This window comes from Phacochoerus africanus, chromosome 6 (genome assembly GCF_016906955.1).
Source record: "Phacochoerus africanus isolate WHEZ1 chromosome 6, ROS_Pafr_v1, whole genome shotgun sequence".
Lineage (NCBI taxonomy): Eukaryota > Metazoa > Chordata > Mammalia > Artiodactyla > Suidae > Phacochoerus > Phacochoerus africanus.
In genome coordinates, this window is record NC_062549.1 from 65,788,241 (window position 1) to 65,805,173 (window position 16,933).

At 42.1% G+C, this 16,933-nt stretch overlaps 1 protein-coding gene across 1 annotated transcript in view; it reads left to right on the top strand.

Annotated features, from left to right (window-relative positions):
• The window catches only part of SLCO5A1 (solute carrier organic anion transporter family member 5A1), a 141,450-nt gene that overhangs the window by 101,338 nt on the left and 23,179 nt on the right, over window positions 1-16,933 (top strand). Inside the window, 1 exon segment of the mRNA XM_047782862.1 lies at window positions 14,856-15,054. Coding sequence (XP_047638818.1) covers window positions 14,856-15,054 — 199 coding nt within the window.

Genomic DNA, 16,933 nt, shown 5'->3' on the forward strand with positions numbered 1-16,933 from the left:
CTAGGATGAAAGAATGCATTTTTTGGGAATATATTTAACAAAAGAAATGCAAAGCTTTTATTCTGAAATCCATAAAATATTGTTTAAAAATGAAAGGAAACCTGAATAAATAAGAATATATTTCATGTTAGTGAATTGGAACACAGTGTTATTAAGATGGTCACACTCCCCAGACAGACTGGACACAATCCCTGTCAAAATTCCAGCTGGCTTCTTTGAATACTTAACAAGCTGATCCTAAAATTCATGTAGAAATGCAAGTGATCCAGAATAGGCAAAACAATCTTGACAAAGAACAAAGTTGGAGCATCCAGACTTCTTAATTTCAAAACTTAATAAAAAGGAACACTAATCAAGACAGTATGGTGCTGTCTTAAACTAGACATAAACATCGATGGAATAGAATTGGGAGTCCAGAAATAAACCCCTACATCTATGGTCAACTGATTTTCGGCAAGGGTGCCAAGACCATCCAATGAGGAAAGAATAATTTTGGAAAAAAAAAATGGCACTGGGGTAGCTGAATAGCTACATGCAAAAGAATGAAGGTGGACCCTTACCTTACTCTCAGAAGTAAACATAGAATGAATCTTTGTTGACCTCGAACTAGGTAATGCCACCAAAGAAAAAATAGACAAGTTGGATTTTATCAAAATCAAAAACTTGTATATGCCAAATAACACAATCAAAAAAGTTAAAAAAAACCCAGAGATTTGGAGAAGATATTTGCAAAACATATATCTGATAAGGGACTTTTCTATTATAAAATTCATATTCTACATGAAGAATTCTTAAAATGCAATAATAGAAAGAAAAATAAACCCATTTTAAAAATGGGCGAGGAGTTCCCATCGTGGCGCAGTGGTTAATGAATCCGACTAGGAACCATGAGGTTGTGGGTTCGGTCCCTGCCCTTGCTCATTGGGTTAACAATCCGGCGTTGCCGTGAGCTGTGGTGTAGTTTGCAGATGTGGCTCGGATCCCGCGTTGCTGTGGTTCTGGCGTACGCCAATGGCTACAGCTCCGATTCGACCCCTAGCCTGGGAACCTCCATATGCCGTGGGAGCGGCCCAAAGAAATGGCAAAAAGACAAAAAAAAAAAAAAATGGGCGAAGTATCTGAATTGACATTTCTCCAAAGAAGATGTGTGCAAATGGCTACATGAACAGATGCTCAACGTCATTAGTTATCAGGGAAATACAAATCAAAACCACAATGAGATAACACTTTACACCCACATGGATATCTGTAATCAAATATTATTTCTGGAAAAAGCAAATGCTTGTGAAGATGTGGAGCAATTGGAACCTTCCTGCTGGTAAGAATGTCAAATGGTGCAACTGCTTTGGAATAAACAGTTTGGCACTTCCTCAAGCAATTATGATATGATCCAGAAATTCCATTTCTAGGCATTTATCCAAGAGAAATGAAAACATATGTCCACATAAAAACTTGTACGTGAATGTTCATAGCAACATTATTCATAACAGCCCAAAATAGAAACAAGTCCAGTGTCCATCAACTGATGAGTGGATAAATCAAATGTAGTCTGTTAGTACAATGGATTATTATTTGGCCATAAATAGGAATGAAGTCCTGTCACACACTGCAGCATGGATGAGCCTTGAAAATATGATGCGAAGTGATAGAAGACAGCCAGACATATTTTATGACTCCATTTACATGCAATGTCTGGAACAGGCAAATCTATAGAGACTGAAAGTAGATTAGTGGTTGTCTAGGGCTAAGCGAGGGGCGTGGAAGGAAATAGTGTGACAACTAATGGTATAAAGTTACTTTTTAGGGTCATGAAGATGTTCTCAAAATGACTGTAGCAGTGGTTGCACATCTCTGAATATACAAAAAACATTGGATGGTACACTTATTTAAGTAGGTGAAGTGTATGGTATGTGAATTATAGCTACCGATAAAAAAAGAAAGAAGAAACCCAGAACATTTAGATGAGCGAGCTGACGATCTTTATTAAAAGGCCATTCTGGTCCTCCTGATTCACTTGGCAGAATTAATATGGTTTTTAATGAACCAAATGGCCACTTGGTCCCTTGTGGGGCAAATGCATTCTAACGAGTAGAGTCGAGGTGTGTAGAAATGTGTCAAAACAATTTTTTTGGGGGGGATAACTAGAGTTTGAAAAATCTGCTTCCTTCTCTCAGGGGAAGGAAAACTTTGTCAGGTTTTGTGGCTCAGCTGTTCGAGGGCATATGATGATCAGCCCTCTCCATGGGAAAGCTCCAGAGCTGCTGGCTTTGGACCACAGTGGAAAGGGGAGAGGTTGAAAGCTGCTGGCAGAAAACGGATCTCACCCGAAGGGCCTCCCAAGAGGGTTTTGTATTTGGCACCAGCTTACCTGGCTTTGCCTCTCTGAATGGAAACTAACTACCACAACTTAAAACCAAGGTCTTCCTTTGAGGCTTATTTTGACAACTGAAAAATGAGATCCTGTTAGTCTCCTGTGAAATGGCCTCTGCAAGAGTCTCCCCCACTTCTTTGGCAATAGTTTGTTTAAAGCTTTGGCGGGTTCACCCTGAGTCTCTCAGAGCCACTGAAAAACAGAAGGAAACACTCCAATTTTTGTGCATTTCATCATTTCAAGTTATTTTTTGCCCTCTGTGGCTTCATCGCCCGGATGCAAAAAATTCTTTCAGGTTTTTTAAGCCCTAAAAGATGAAATATTAATTTGTTTGATTTTCGAATGCCTTTCATCACACAGCTTGGCGTTGGATGGGATGTGTTATTGCAGCCAGAGCTTTGCAGAAACCTGAAATGAGAAGTGGTCTTGTTTTCTCTGTTGAATGAACCTTTTTATTACCTTTCCTTCAGGGCTCCCAAGACGTGAGTCCCAAAGATTGTGGTTCTCGTATTTCTCTCCTACTGCATGGTGCTTCCTGGTGTTGACAGAGTTGAAGAAAGTGCTATTGTGATTGAATGGGGACTATTTACCCTGGTGGGAGTTCCAGGCGAGCTTGATTTTTTTTTTTTTTTTTTTTTTTTTTTTTTTTTTTTTTTTGCTGCACCTGAGGCATGTGGAATTTCCTGGGCCAGGGATCCAATCCATGCTCCAGCAGTGATTCGAGCCGCTGCAGAGATGAGACTGGATCCTTAGCCTGGTGCGCCACAAGAGGACTCCTGGTGAGCTTGATTTTGCTGTCTCTGTGCTGAGATGATGGAGGCTAAGGTTGTCAGAGGTGTGTAATTCCTTGGAAAGCCTTTATTAATCATTTCAGCAAGGCCATGGGAGACTTCAGAGCACTGTCTGTTGGTGAGCCCCCCTGTGGCCATCACGGGGTCCTTGAGAGAGATAGCTGTGGTCTGAGACTCTGTTGCTGGGCTGGTGTCCTCTAACTGAAGCTGTAGAGGGGCAGAACTTGAGACAGGCTGTCTGCAGCAGCCCTGTGCAAGGCTAGCCACCCTGCCAGCTTAGCTGCCGCAGGAGAATTCCTACAAGAACCCCTAGGAGTCCTGCCACTCAACATAGTGGGCTTCTCCCCAAGTGCCAAGCTATGATCAACATATGCTGCTCAGTTCAACACACATGGACTGCCTCTCCTAATCCAGTCAAATAGGGCATCCTTTACAATTCACCTGGACATTGTGCTCTGAAATATTGTGGGTTGAAATTGAAAGATGGGCAGAAGAACAAAATAGACATTTCTCCAAAGAAGACATGCAGATGGCCAATAAGTACATGAAAAGATGCTTCTCATCGCTAATTATTAGAGAAATGCGAATCAGAACTACAATGAGGCACCGTTTCACACCAGTCACATGGCCATCATTAAAAAGTCTACAAATAATAGGAGTTCCCCTCGTGGCTCAGTGGTTAATGAATCCGAGTAGGAACCATGAGGTTGTGGGTTCGATCCCTGGCCTTGCTCAGTGGGTTAAGGATCTGGCTTTGCTGTGAGCTGTGGTTTAGGTTGCAGACATGGCTTGAATCCCTCATTGCTGTGGCTCTGGCGTGGGCTGGCGGCTACAGCTCCGATTAGGCGCCTAGCCTGGGAACCTCCATATGCCTCAGGAACGGCCCTAGAAATGGCACAAAAAAAAAAAAGTCTACAAATAATAAATGCTGGAAAGGGTGTGGAGAAAAGGGAACCCTTCTACACTGTTGGCGGGGATGTAAATTGATGCAGCCACTATGGAGAACACTATGGAGGTTCCACAAACTAAAATAGAGTTGCCACATGATCCAGCAATCCTCCTCCTAGACAAAACTATAATTTAAAAAGGTGCATGCACCCCTATGTTCATAGCAGCACTATTCACAATAGCCAAGCCGTTAAAGCAACCTAAATGCCCATGGACAGATGAATGGATAAAGAAGATGTGGTGGTACACCCCCCCCCCCCCATGACTATTACTCAGACATCAAAAAGAATGAAATACTGCCATTTGCAGCAACATGGATGCCCCTTGCTTGTACTAAGCAAAATCAGAAAGACAAATACCATATAATATCATTTATATGTGGAATCTAAAACATGACCCAAATCAACATATCTACGAAACAAAAACAGACTCTCAATTATAGAGAACGGACTTGTGGTTGCCAAAGGGGGAGGGGGAGGGGGGGAGTGATGGATTACGAGTTTGAAATTAGCAGATGCAAACTATTATATAGAGAATGGGTAAACAACAAGGTCCTACTTATAGCACAGGACTTACATTCAATATTCTGTAATAAACTATCATGGAAAGAATATGGAAAAGAACATATATATATATATATATATATGCACACACATGTAGAACTGAGTCGCTTTGCTATACAGCAGAGAATGACACAACATTGTAAATCAACTTCAGTAACATTAAAAACAAGAAATACGGATTGAAAGAAATGGTTTGGTCTCTGTCTTAAAACCGCCACTGTATAAAAAAGGCATTATAATTCTAATGAGGTACCTCATTCCTGGTTTGTGAAGAGATTTTTGAGACTTTTCACAAAGGTGGTCTTGAGAGATATGAGTTATATTGTGTTCTTGTGATACTTTGTGGATTTATGTATAGTGTGTGAAGTGTGTACTTATTACTATGCCGTCTATTCTCAGATCACTTAGAATTTGCGAGCTTCAAGGTTTAAACTTTAAAAATAATCTCTTCTATTACCCCCAACAGTCATTATTATTTATTTCCCACTAGAAAGTATTTGTAAGGGAAAGTGGAAGCTTAAAAGGGTAAAATGATTAGCCTTGTGCATTAGAAAAACATTTATTTGGTTTCATAAGATGAGAAGCATAGTCTTGGCAAAGTTATACTTGAGTTTGTTATCCTGCCCTATCACTCACTAGATGTTTCTTCACGTGGCATGTGGAAAGAAGCTATATTCCTTCCAACCTAAGACACTGTAAGTTGCCCCATGATTTACTATGAAAGAAAAATGCTTCTAATTAAACGATGACATAAGGTCAAGACGCTGTTTATTAGAAGACACATTCAGATTTCGGAGCAACTCAAAATGTATACAATTTTGAGTTAGATGGGATCCTATACATACAGTTGTTGTCACAGTATCTGGCATATAGCCAACATCAGAGTGTGTGTGTGTGTGTGTGTGTGTGTGTGTGTGTGTGTGTGTGTGTGAGTGTATGGGTACGGAAAGAGAATAGAGGGGGAGAGAGGGAAAGAGGGAGAGAGAGAGAGAGAGAATGGAAACTGTGCTTCCTTCTCTTCTAGATGCTCGCCCTGCCTTCTCCTGCCCTCCCCCTTGCCTGGCCGCATCCCCAAAGACAGCGGCAGAACCTGGAAGCCCTAATGGCTTCATTATAAAGATATTCTATATTGATTCACAGTCTTAGGTTTGCAAACTGCTTACTTTTCAACATAACTAAAGAAAACTGGATGTGAAATATGCAGAAAAAGTCAGTGAATTTAAAGAAAAGGACACAAGGACTTCTAAGATTCTGAGGATCTGTCTATAGTAACTTTATTCACCACAGTGGGACATTCTGCACCTTTGTAATCTCATAATAGAAAAGAGTTATCAGAGGGCTGTTGACATTTCCACACTTGGACACCTATGGTGGCTTAGCAGTTAAGTTTTTGCTAATAACACCCAAGGCAGAATTTTGATAACAGTGAGATTTTTCAGGCATCCAACTAGATATTTCATGCCTGCAGGTTTAAACTGATTTTAGCAAGTTATTTTAGCCCCAAATGAGATCTTGGATTTCCTGTTTATAATTTGGTCCCCTCTCTTCCCGTTCAAGGTTTTCTTGTGTTGCAAGTGATACATTAAGCTTAGGCATATTTTAGTGTTTCTTTGTGACCTAGATAATATCTACCTATTAAAAAATTGAAGTGAAGAGGAAAAATTCCATCAGTAGCTTTTGTATCTGGTAATTCCCTGAATATCATTTTTCATAAAGACCTTTTAATTCCATCCAGTCACACTTTATAGGGCAAGCAATTTTGTGACCCAGAGTAAAAACTTCAAAATTGAATGTTAGGGGAGTTCCTGTTGTGGCTCAGTGGTAATGAACCCAACTGGTATCCATGAGGATGCAGGTTCAATCCCTGTACCCGCTCAGTGGGTTAAGGATTAGGCATTGCTGTGAGTTTTGGTGTAGGTTGCGGATGAGGCTCGGATCTGGCATTGCTGTGGCTATGGCTATGGCTGGCAGCTGCAGCTCCGATTTGACCCCTAGCCTGGGAACTTCCATATGCTGCAAGTTTCCACTATCCTAAAAAAAAAAAAAAAATTGTGTTTGAAATAAGAGCAAGACAGCAAATAGGGCAACTAATATGTCAGTCTGCTTGGAAAAATGAGTAGATAAAAGATCTACAGGGAAACAGTAGAATGGGTGCAGATCTGTTATGAACAAAGTGGGGTCCTTTTGTCAGTAGTTAATGCAGTGATTAGTTCTTTAGACTGAGATATATACACACAGTAACTCAAAAGCTAACACAAGTTTATGTGTTCAGGAGGACATGGTAGCTAGACATCAAACAAAAGTTTGTATATTAAAGAACATGTACAAGTTTATGTGGGACCATTGGGCAGTAGCTTCAGTTCAATCCTATAGGTTAAATAGCATAGAGAAATTTGCCTAATTATAATTCTAATCTATTTATTTGGGCCAATTTTAAACTCATTATAGCAATATTGTACTTGTGTCTATTGCTGCCATTTATTGAGAATATACTATGGGTCAGACACGGTTTTAAGCCCTCATATGGCTTAACCCGCTTAATCCTAATAGGAGGAAGCAACCATTCTTATCCACGCTTTACAGATGAGAAAGTCCAAGGCCTGGAATGTTCAGAAACTTGCCTGAGGACAGACAGCTTGCAGGTGGCAGAACTGAGATTCCAACTAGAAATCTGCATGGCCACACTCTTACCTGGAATTGTCTTAGACATCTGCAGATGCATTGGCCTCCATCCTCCGCCATCTTTGTGGGCCCTTAGGATTGGTCCAGGCATTCTCCTCTTTCCACAGTGCTCTGTCTTACCTCCTCTGCCTCATCCTTTTCCCACCCTCTTGTGCCCTGCCCTTCCCACATCTTGGCCACTAGAGGGCACGAGGGGCAGAAACTCAAGGGTAACGGAACTATTTTTCTTTTTTTTTCTTTTATGATTTTTATTTTTTCCATTATAGTTCATTTACAGTGTCCTGTCAATTTCTACTGTATGGCAAAGTGACCCAGTCATACATATGTATATTCTTTTTCTCACATTATCCTCCATCATGTTCCATCACAAGTGGCTGGATATAGTTCCCTGTGCTAAACAGCAGGATCTCATTGTTTATCCACTCCAGATTCAATAGTTTGCACCTATTAACCCCAGACTTCCAGTCTATCCCACTCCTTCCCCCTCCCCCTTGGTAACCACAAGTCTGTTTTCCAAGTCCATGGGTTTCTTTTCTGTAGAAAGGTTCATTCGTGCTGTATATTAGATTCTAGATATAAGTGCTATCATATGGTATTTGTCTTTCTCTTCCTGACTCACTTCACTTAGTATGAGAGTCTCTTGTTCCATCCATGTTGCTGCAAATGGCATTATTTTGTTCTTTTTATGGCTGAGTAGTATTCCATTGTGTGTGTGTGTGTGTGTGTGTGTGTGTGTGTGTGTGTGTGTGTGTATACCATATCTTCTTAATCCATTCACCTGTCACTGGACATTAGGTTGTTTCCATGTTTAAGCTATTGAGAATAGTGCTGCATTGAACATACAGGTGCATGCATTTTTCCCAAGGAAAGTTTTCTTCAGATATGTGCCAAAGAGTGGGATAGCTGGGTCATATGGTAGTTCTAGATTTAGTTTTCTGCAGTACCTCCATACCGTTTTCCATAGTGGTTGTACCGGTTTACATTTCCATGAACAGTGTGGGAGGGTTCCCTTTTCTCCACACCCTCTCCAGCATTTGCTATTTGTTGATTTGTTAATGATGGCCATTATGACTGGTGTGAGGTGGTACCTCATAATAGTTTTGATTTGCATTTCCCTAATAATAATCAGTGATATTGAGCATTTTTTCATGTGCTAGTTGGCCATCAGTATATCTTCTTTGGAGAAATGTCTGTTCAGGTCTTTTACCCATTTTTCATTTGGGTTGTTGGCTTTTTTTTGCTGTTGAGTTGTACAAGTGGTTTGTATATTTTAGAGATTAAGCCCTTGTCAGTTGCATCGTTTGAAATGATTTTCTCTCATTTCCATAGATTGTCTTTTTTTTTTTTTTTAATGGTTTCCTTACTGTTTCTGTGTGACTGGGAAAGGGGCTGGGTCAGGAGCAGAGGCTCAGAGGAGGGGAGGTAAAGGAGGGGCTTTGGAGTCTGGGGACACCAGGGAAGGGCAGGAGAGCAGCAGCCAGTGAATTTGAGCTCCTAGCAGCAGGAGGGCAGCTTTGGCCAGGAGAGCCCATCTTATATGCTTATTTTCCTCTCCCCAAAAGGGACTGCTGAAGTTGGGGACTCCTAAGTGGTAGCGGTGGCAGCGGGTTGGTGGGTGGAGAAGCTGACCCCAGCCCCTCCATGCTCCCCACATGCAAACCCCAAACTACTAAAGCTGGGTTCGCCAGGGCCAGGGACTTGGAGAGGCGGCCATGAGAAGGTGCTCTTGGCCCCCATCCCCCACCCCGCCCCCTATTCAGCCCAAATCTTCCCTCCTTTTTCATACGCCTAAAATTCTAACACTGAAACTCAAGCTGGAGATGGGAGCATTGTAAGATTATCCTGACAACAGTCAGACTCTTTCTGTTTTGATAGTGCAGTGAGATTTAAATGACAGGGGACATGAGAAGGAAATTTTAATAGATCTTCTCTCTGTTTGATGAGCCCTCATCCTTACTCATGACAAATATTCTGTTTTTAAGAGGTGAATACTAATAGGGTCCACAGTCAATAGATTACACTGCTTTTAAATGATGACACAGCCGTGAGCATTGGGGTTGGTTTTGTTGTTATCCGGGGGTCTAGCACAGTATCTATAACCACATAAATCATTCAGTTGAAATAGGAATTTTATTAATGGACCAGTTTCACTCTAAAGGTAAAGATTTGCCTATTTATTCCTATAGCCAGAATGTGTACTATTCTGTAATGAAGAGGAAATTACTGACCAGCTCATCTAAGCCCAGAGCTCAGGTCACCATACCTGAAAGAGTCCAAGTAGCCATCGGTTCTAAGAGGCAGCTGTGATGCTGTGGACTGTGTGCTAAGCTGGGAATTTTTTTTTTATTTTTCATTTTTGGCTATCCCAGGCATATGGAGTTCCCAGGCCAGGGATCAGATCTGAACTGCAGCAGGGGCAACTCTGCAGAGTCAGGGATCAAACCTGCATCCTAGCCCTGCAGAGATGCCACCGATCCCCCTGTGTCACAGTGTGAACTCCTAGGCTGGAAATCAGAGACTTCAGTTTTCATTCTGTGTCTCCCTCCCTTGTGTGGCTGTCACTTCCTCATCTGTAAAAGGGCCATTACTGGTTTTATAAAATCGGGACCAAGGTGAGGATTACAAGATGAACCCCCCCTTTTTTCCTGAAAACTCAGGCAAAGCTCACACTTTAGATTAATCTAACCCTTCTTCTCTGCTCCTTCACATCAGTTGTTGAACAGGCAGGAACAAGCCCTCCAACTATGTGCATCCACGCAGCTGCAGACCTCTGGAATCTAATGTCCTCTGGACGCACATTTTTCTGCGTTTGCAAAGCTGATTACATTTTTTTTTGTCTTTTTGCCTTTTCTAGGCTGCTTCCTGTGGCATATGGAGGTTCCCAGGCCAGGGGTCTAATCAGAGCTGTAGCCGCCGGCCTACGCCAGAGCCACAGCAACTTGGGATCCGAGCCGTGTCTGCAACCTACACCACAGCTCACAGCAACGCCGGATCCTTAACCCACTGAGCAAGGCCAGGGATGGAACCTGCAACCTCATGGTTCCCAGTCGAATTCGTTAACCACTGTGCCACGACGGGAACTCCTGATTACATATTCTTATTTAGTGCTCTCTTCACTGTCCTACGATTCATATCCTACAATGGATATTCCAACCTTGACTATATTTAAAGTTTATATCCTTTCCCTCAAAGAGTTTAGTTTTCAGTTATTCAGAAAAGAACAAAAGCCAACCAAACACACACACCCACATAGATAGATATCAGTTCTTGAGGGAAAGAAGCATAGAAAAAAATGGAGTGAAGTATGTCAAAATGTAAGCTGTGTTTTTTTTTCCTTCATGTTTCTCTGTGCTTTTCAAGTGTTCTCTTGCATGGTGTGTCCAAACAGTAACAGAACAGAAGGACTACATTTGAAGAGCTACCACTCATCCATCGATGTATCCCCCCTGCCCCCACCTTCCCAAATCATCTGATTCCCATCCCAGATGCTGGGCTCTCTATCTCTCCCTCCGTCCTGCCCTCCCTCCCTCTCTCTCCCTCTCTCCAGGGCAAATCTGATCATCTGCGCTATTTTTTTTTTCTTTTCTAGGGCCACTCCTGCAGCATATGGAGATTCCCAGGCTAGGGGTCTAATTGGAGCTGTAGCCACCAGCCCACACCAGAGCCACAGCAACTCGGGATTCGAGCCACGTCTGCAACCTACACCACAGCTCACGGCAACGCCGGATCCTTAACCCACTGAGCAAGGCCAGGGATCGAACCCACAACCTCATGGTTCCTAGTCAGATTGGTTAACCACTGTACCACGATGGGAACTCCCATCTGTGCTATTTATTCCACCTTCTCTTGACTTCTCAGGGATCTTGCCTGCCTGGGCATTCGATAAACTTTTTCTCTACATCCAGCCTCCCATTCCTTTTTAGTCCCTTTTTGTGTGCAAATAAATATGCTGAAGTCCCTTCCATGTGTGAACAAGAAAGTAAAACTCCCTAAGCCCCAGCTCTGCCTCGTCCCCACTCTAACTCTAGACCTATACCCCTTTTTCCTTTTATAGTCTAGAAAGTTCTAGAAAGCATCTGAGTTCCAGCCTCTGAATCCCCACACCTGGCAGTTCAGCCCATGGCAGGCGGGCTTCGCCTTCACAGCGCCCTCACACCTGCTCCTGCTGAGATCTCTGGGCACGTAGCGTCCTTTCAGGCTTCCTCTTCCTCTGCTCTTCTGACTTCGTTCAGTCTTGTTGGGGTGTTCTGTCTACACCATGAATTTCACTACCAGTTATAAACACCCCAGGCCAGCTCTTTCCGAGTTTGTGGTACAGGGACCACTTTGTGAGGCTGTTGCTGTCCATGCAGAGCCTGCCCGTGCCTCACCAGGACCTTTGTGGGTGCTTTCCTGACCACGTCACTGCCTCCCGTGTTGGCCCGGTCTAAGCTGTCTTCCATCTTTGTAACACACACTCCCATCCTCTTGGAACCCAGCTCAGAATTCTTGGGTGTCCTCCCATTGCCCAGAGGTGCAACATGAGCCCCTCCCCAAGGTTCTTCACTGTCTCGCTCTGCCTGACGTTTCTTGCTCATGTCCCCGCCAGGCCTCAGCAGCCTGCATGCCACACTCCCATCACTTGGAGTACTCAGAGTCCTCAGTTCTGTTATCTCATGCCTCTTTGCACATATTTCCTTTGTACAGGATATTCTCTCTGTGCTTGTATATATTGGACAGGTTCAGTCTAATCTGTGTGTCTGCTCAAATACTGCCACTTCCATGAAGTCCTCCCTGATTTCTCCCAGAGAAGACTCAAGGGCTTCTTCCCTCTGTTCTCCCTGCCCCTTGTATAATTGTCTTACTAATCTCTAATTTGTTTTGTTTGTTTCTCTTTTCAATTGTAAGGTTCCTGGGGCAGCAGTATGACTCATTTTTTAGCTTTTTTTTATTGTGAAATAAAATGTACACAGAAGGGCATTTATCAAAACTTAGATCACTTATATGTGGAATCTGAAATGTGATACAAATAAACTTGTTTACAAAACAGAAACAGACTCATAAATATAGAAAATAAACTTATAGTTACCAAAGGGGAAAGAGGGGAGGGACTAATTAGGAGTTTGGGATTAGCAGATATAAACTACTATACATAGAATAGATAAACAGCAAAGTCTTATTATACAGTACAGGGAACTATATTCTATATCCCACGATGGAAAAGAATGTGAAAAAGAACATGTGTATATATCTGAATTACTTTGCTATATAGCAGAAACTAACATAATGCTGTAAATCAACTATGCTTCAATTTAAAAGACCTTAGAAATCATGAATAATCATAAAGCGAACACTTACCAAGGTCATAGGATGGAGTATTTTCAGTCCTTCAGGAACCCCTGTATCTTTTCCTGATCCCACCCATTCTGCTACTATGCTGGCTTTTATGGCAATCTTTTTTTTTTTTTTTGTCTTTTTGCTATTTCTTTGGGCCGCTCCCGCGGCATATGGAGGTTCCCAGGCTAGGGGTCGAAACGGAGCTGTAGCCACCGGCCTACGCCAGAGCCACAGCAACTCGGGATCCAAGCCACGTCTGCAACCTACACCACAGCTCACGGCAATGCCGGATCCTTAACCCACTGAGCAAGGGCAGGGACCGAACCCGCAACCTCATGGTTCCCAGTCGGATTCGTTAACCACTGTGCCACGACGGGAACTCCGCAATCTTGACTTCATAGTTGCCCTACCTGTATGTTCATTTCTAAGGAACTCATTTAGTTTCACCTGTTTTTGAAACTTTATACCATCAGGTCATGTTTTCTATTTTACTTCTTTCATTCAACACTGTGTTATGCAATTATGTGTCTTAATTTTTAATGCAGCATGGCAGCATTTCATTACATAAATTTACTGCATAGGATGTATCTATTAATGGACGTTTGGTTTATTTCCACTTTGGGGCAGTTATGGAGCTTCAGGTATCTCATGCACTTCTTTTGTCCCTGTGTGCAGGAGTTTCTTTAGGGTAGAGATCCAGGAACGGAATGGATTCCACTCCATCAGATAATGCTACACCATCCTTCAAGGTCTTTCACAATTTACATCCCACCAGCCATGTAGAGTGTCCGTTACTCTGTATCTTTGCTAACACGTGGCATTGTCAGACTTTTCCATTTTGGAGTCGTTTTTAATTGTAGCTTTAATTTGTATTTCCCTCTTAGTAATAAGACTAAGTGCCTTTTGGGAGTTCCCTTCATGGCTCAGTGGTTAACAAACCAGACTAGGATCAATAAGGATGCGGGTTTGATCCCTGGCCTCACTCATTGGGTTAAGGATCTGGCGTTGCCATGAGCTGTGGTGAAGGTTGAAAATGAGGCTCGGATCCTGTGTTGCTATGGCTGTGGGATAGGCTGGCAGCTATAGCTCAGATTCGACCCTTAGCCTGGGAACCTTCATATACCATGGGTACGACCTTAAAAAGACAAAAAAAAAAAAAAAAAAGAAAAGAAAAAGAAAAGAAAGAAAAAAAAAAGAAGACTGAGCACCATTATGTATTAATGAGTTGGCTGAATTTCCTCCTTAGGGAAGGGCCACTGAAGTTTTTCTCACTTTCTAATGGGTGGCTTGTCATTATTTTATGGCTTACAAAAGTTTTTTTGCACTCTGTTTATGAGTCCTTTGTTGGTTGTTTTGTGTTGAAAATAAATTATACTATAAAAATCATGCACTTTGGAGATTTATTGATTACAGTATTTAAAAATTTTTTTACCTTACTAATGAGCAAGTAGAAACAGAATAATTGAAAACAAGTAGCCATTTGCAGCAACATGGATGGAATGAGAGACTTTCATACTAAGTGAAGTAAGTCAGAGAGAGAAAGACAAATACCATATGATATCACATATCTGGAATCTAATATATGGCACAAATGAATCTTTCCACAGAAAAGAAACTCATGGACATGGAGAACAGACTTGTGGCTGCCAAGGGGAAGGGGGAGGGAGTGGGATGGACTGGGAGTCTGGGGTTAATAGATGCAAACTATTGAATCTGGGGTGGATAAACAATGAGATCCTGCTGTATAGCACAGGGAACTATATCCAGCCACTTGTGATGGAGCATGATGGAGGATAATGTGAGAAAAGAGATGTATATATGTATGTGTGACTGGGTCACTTTGCCATACAGTAGAAATGGACAGAACTCTGTAAACCAGCTATAATGGAAAAAATAAAGATCATTAAAAAAAAGAAAACAAGAGTTCCCGTCTTGGTGCAGCGGAAACGAATCTGACTACGAACCATGAGGTTGCGAGCTAGATCCATGGCCTTGCTCAGTAGGTTAAGGATCTGGCATTGCTGTGGCTGTGGGATAGGCAGGCAGCAACAGCTTTGATTAGACCCCTAGCCTGGGAACCTCCGTATGCTGTGGGTGGGACCCTAAAAAAAAAAAAAAAAAAGGAAAACAAGTAATAGTATACATTACTTCAAATTAATCCTGTCCTTCCCGTCTTCTCTCCAGGCGTCGTCATTGTCCCCAGTGCCGGTGTTGGGATTGTCCTGGGAGGCTACATTATAAAAAAATTGAAACTTGGTGCGAGAGAATCTGCAAAGCTAGCAATGATCTGCAGTGGCGTGTCTTTATTGTGCTTTTCCACCCTGTTTATTGTCGGATGTGAAAGTATCAACCTCGGGGGCATAAACATCCCTTATACAACAGGGTAAGTATCTCGGGAGAGCCGTCTGGTCTCGTCCTGATCGTGATTTAAATGCAAAGCCCTGCGGTGTTTGGATCCCAGGGTCCCTCCCTCCATGGGGGACGTGCTGCCTGCTTTGTTTCCCCAGATGGAGCTGCACCCTTGGAGGGCAGAGGCTGTGGTCTCTCCCCTGTCTGTGCCCCCCCTTGACTCTCACAGAATGTCTCCGGTTGCATTTGGATCACAGAACATGACGAGGGAATGCTTGTTGGCATAACGAAAACTGCTCTTTTCCTTTAATATAATGTTTTGAATACGTAATACATTCGAATACAAAATGAAGTTCAATGAAAATACGGCCCTTCACCCCTCTTCTCTGTAAGCACAAACCAGGGAGCTACTTTAATTCGTTTCTTGTGTATCCTTCCAAGGATGTTTTTATACAGGAAATGATGAATATGTGTTTTCCAGTGTTCCCTGTTTTCTATCCAAAAAGCAGCATCCTATGCATACTTTTCTGAGCTCATTTTTTAGTGCAACAGTATAGGTTGGAGATCTTTCTGTCCTAATACTAATGATGACGACAATGTTCAAAATATAGCCAACTCTTATATTAACACTGCCGCATGCCAAACATTCTCCTAGATGCTTTGCATGTACTAACTCATTAATACTCACAACAACCTTATCTGGTAGCTACTATTATTATCCTGATTTTACAGATGGCAAAATAGAGGTACAAATCACCCCTATCAGTATATTAATCGGTTCGGGCTGCCGTAGGAGAACACCACAGATCAGGCGGCTTAGAAACAACAGAAATGTATTTCTCACAGTTCAGAAGACTGGGAAGTCCAAGATCAAGGTGCTAGCAGATTCGGTGTTTGGAGAGGACTTGCTTCTTGGTTTCTAAACGGCTGTCTTTTGTGGAAACCTCACATGGTGGAGGGATGAGGCATCTCTCTAAGGTCTTTTTTATAATGGCGCTAATCCCATTCGTGAGGGGTCCACCCTCAGGACCTCATCACCTCCCAAAGGCCCCATCTCCAAATACCATCACATTGGGAGTTAGCTTTCAATGCATAAATTTTTCAGGGACCCAAAGATTTACTTGATTTCAATAGTTAATGACCTTAGAAGACTGCAGGCAAGGATTCCATGAGAAACGCATGTAAAGCTCTCAGCTCTTCTGGCACAGAGTAAATGCTCAGTGATAGTTAGCTACTATCATTAATTACTAGTAAATTAAGAATAGTTTCTATTTCAAATTACTTTTACTACAATGGGAAAGCATAAATAGATCTAAAATTTAGTAAGGAAAAAACCAAAGTTCCTACCATGATGCAACAGGATCAGCAGCATCTCTGGGGCCCTGGGCTGCAAGTTTGATCCCACCTGACACAGTGGGTTAAAGATCCCCATTGCAACTGCAGCTTGGGTCTGATCCCTGGCCTGGGAAATCCATATAGCCAAAACCAAACAAACAAACAAACAACCCACACAAATCCTCCCCCCACACATACACACACACACACACACACAAAAAAAAAAAAAAAAACAAGAGAAGAGAGAAACGAAAAAACAAAAACAAAACAAAGAAAGTTCTATTTAACACATTGTAAATCAACTATACTTTAATTTAAAAAAAAAAAAAGAAAGAAAGAAAGAAAGGAAAACCCCAGCAGTCTCCTGACTAACCTTTCTTCCCAGGGGCAATAATTTAAAATTCTTTTCAGCTATTTCTTCTGGTATTTATTTACCTCTGTATTTTTCAGACATACTCTATAAATTTTAGAAATTGAGACGTTATTTATGGTTTCCTGTCTTGGTGAATGAGGAGTTTGGCATCTGCCTCACAAGTTGGCTCAAAGCCTTTTTTGATCTGTTATGATTATGACAGTGT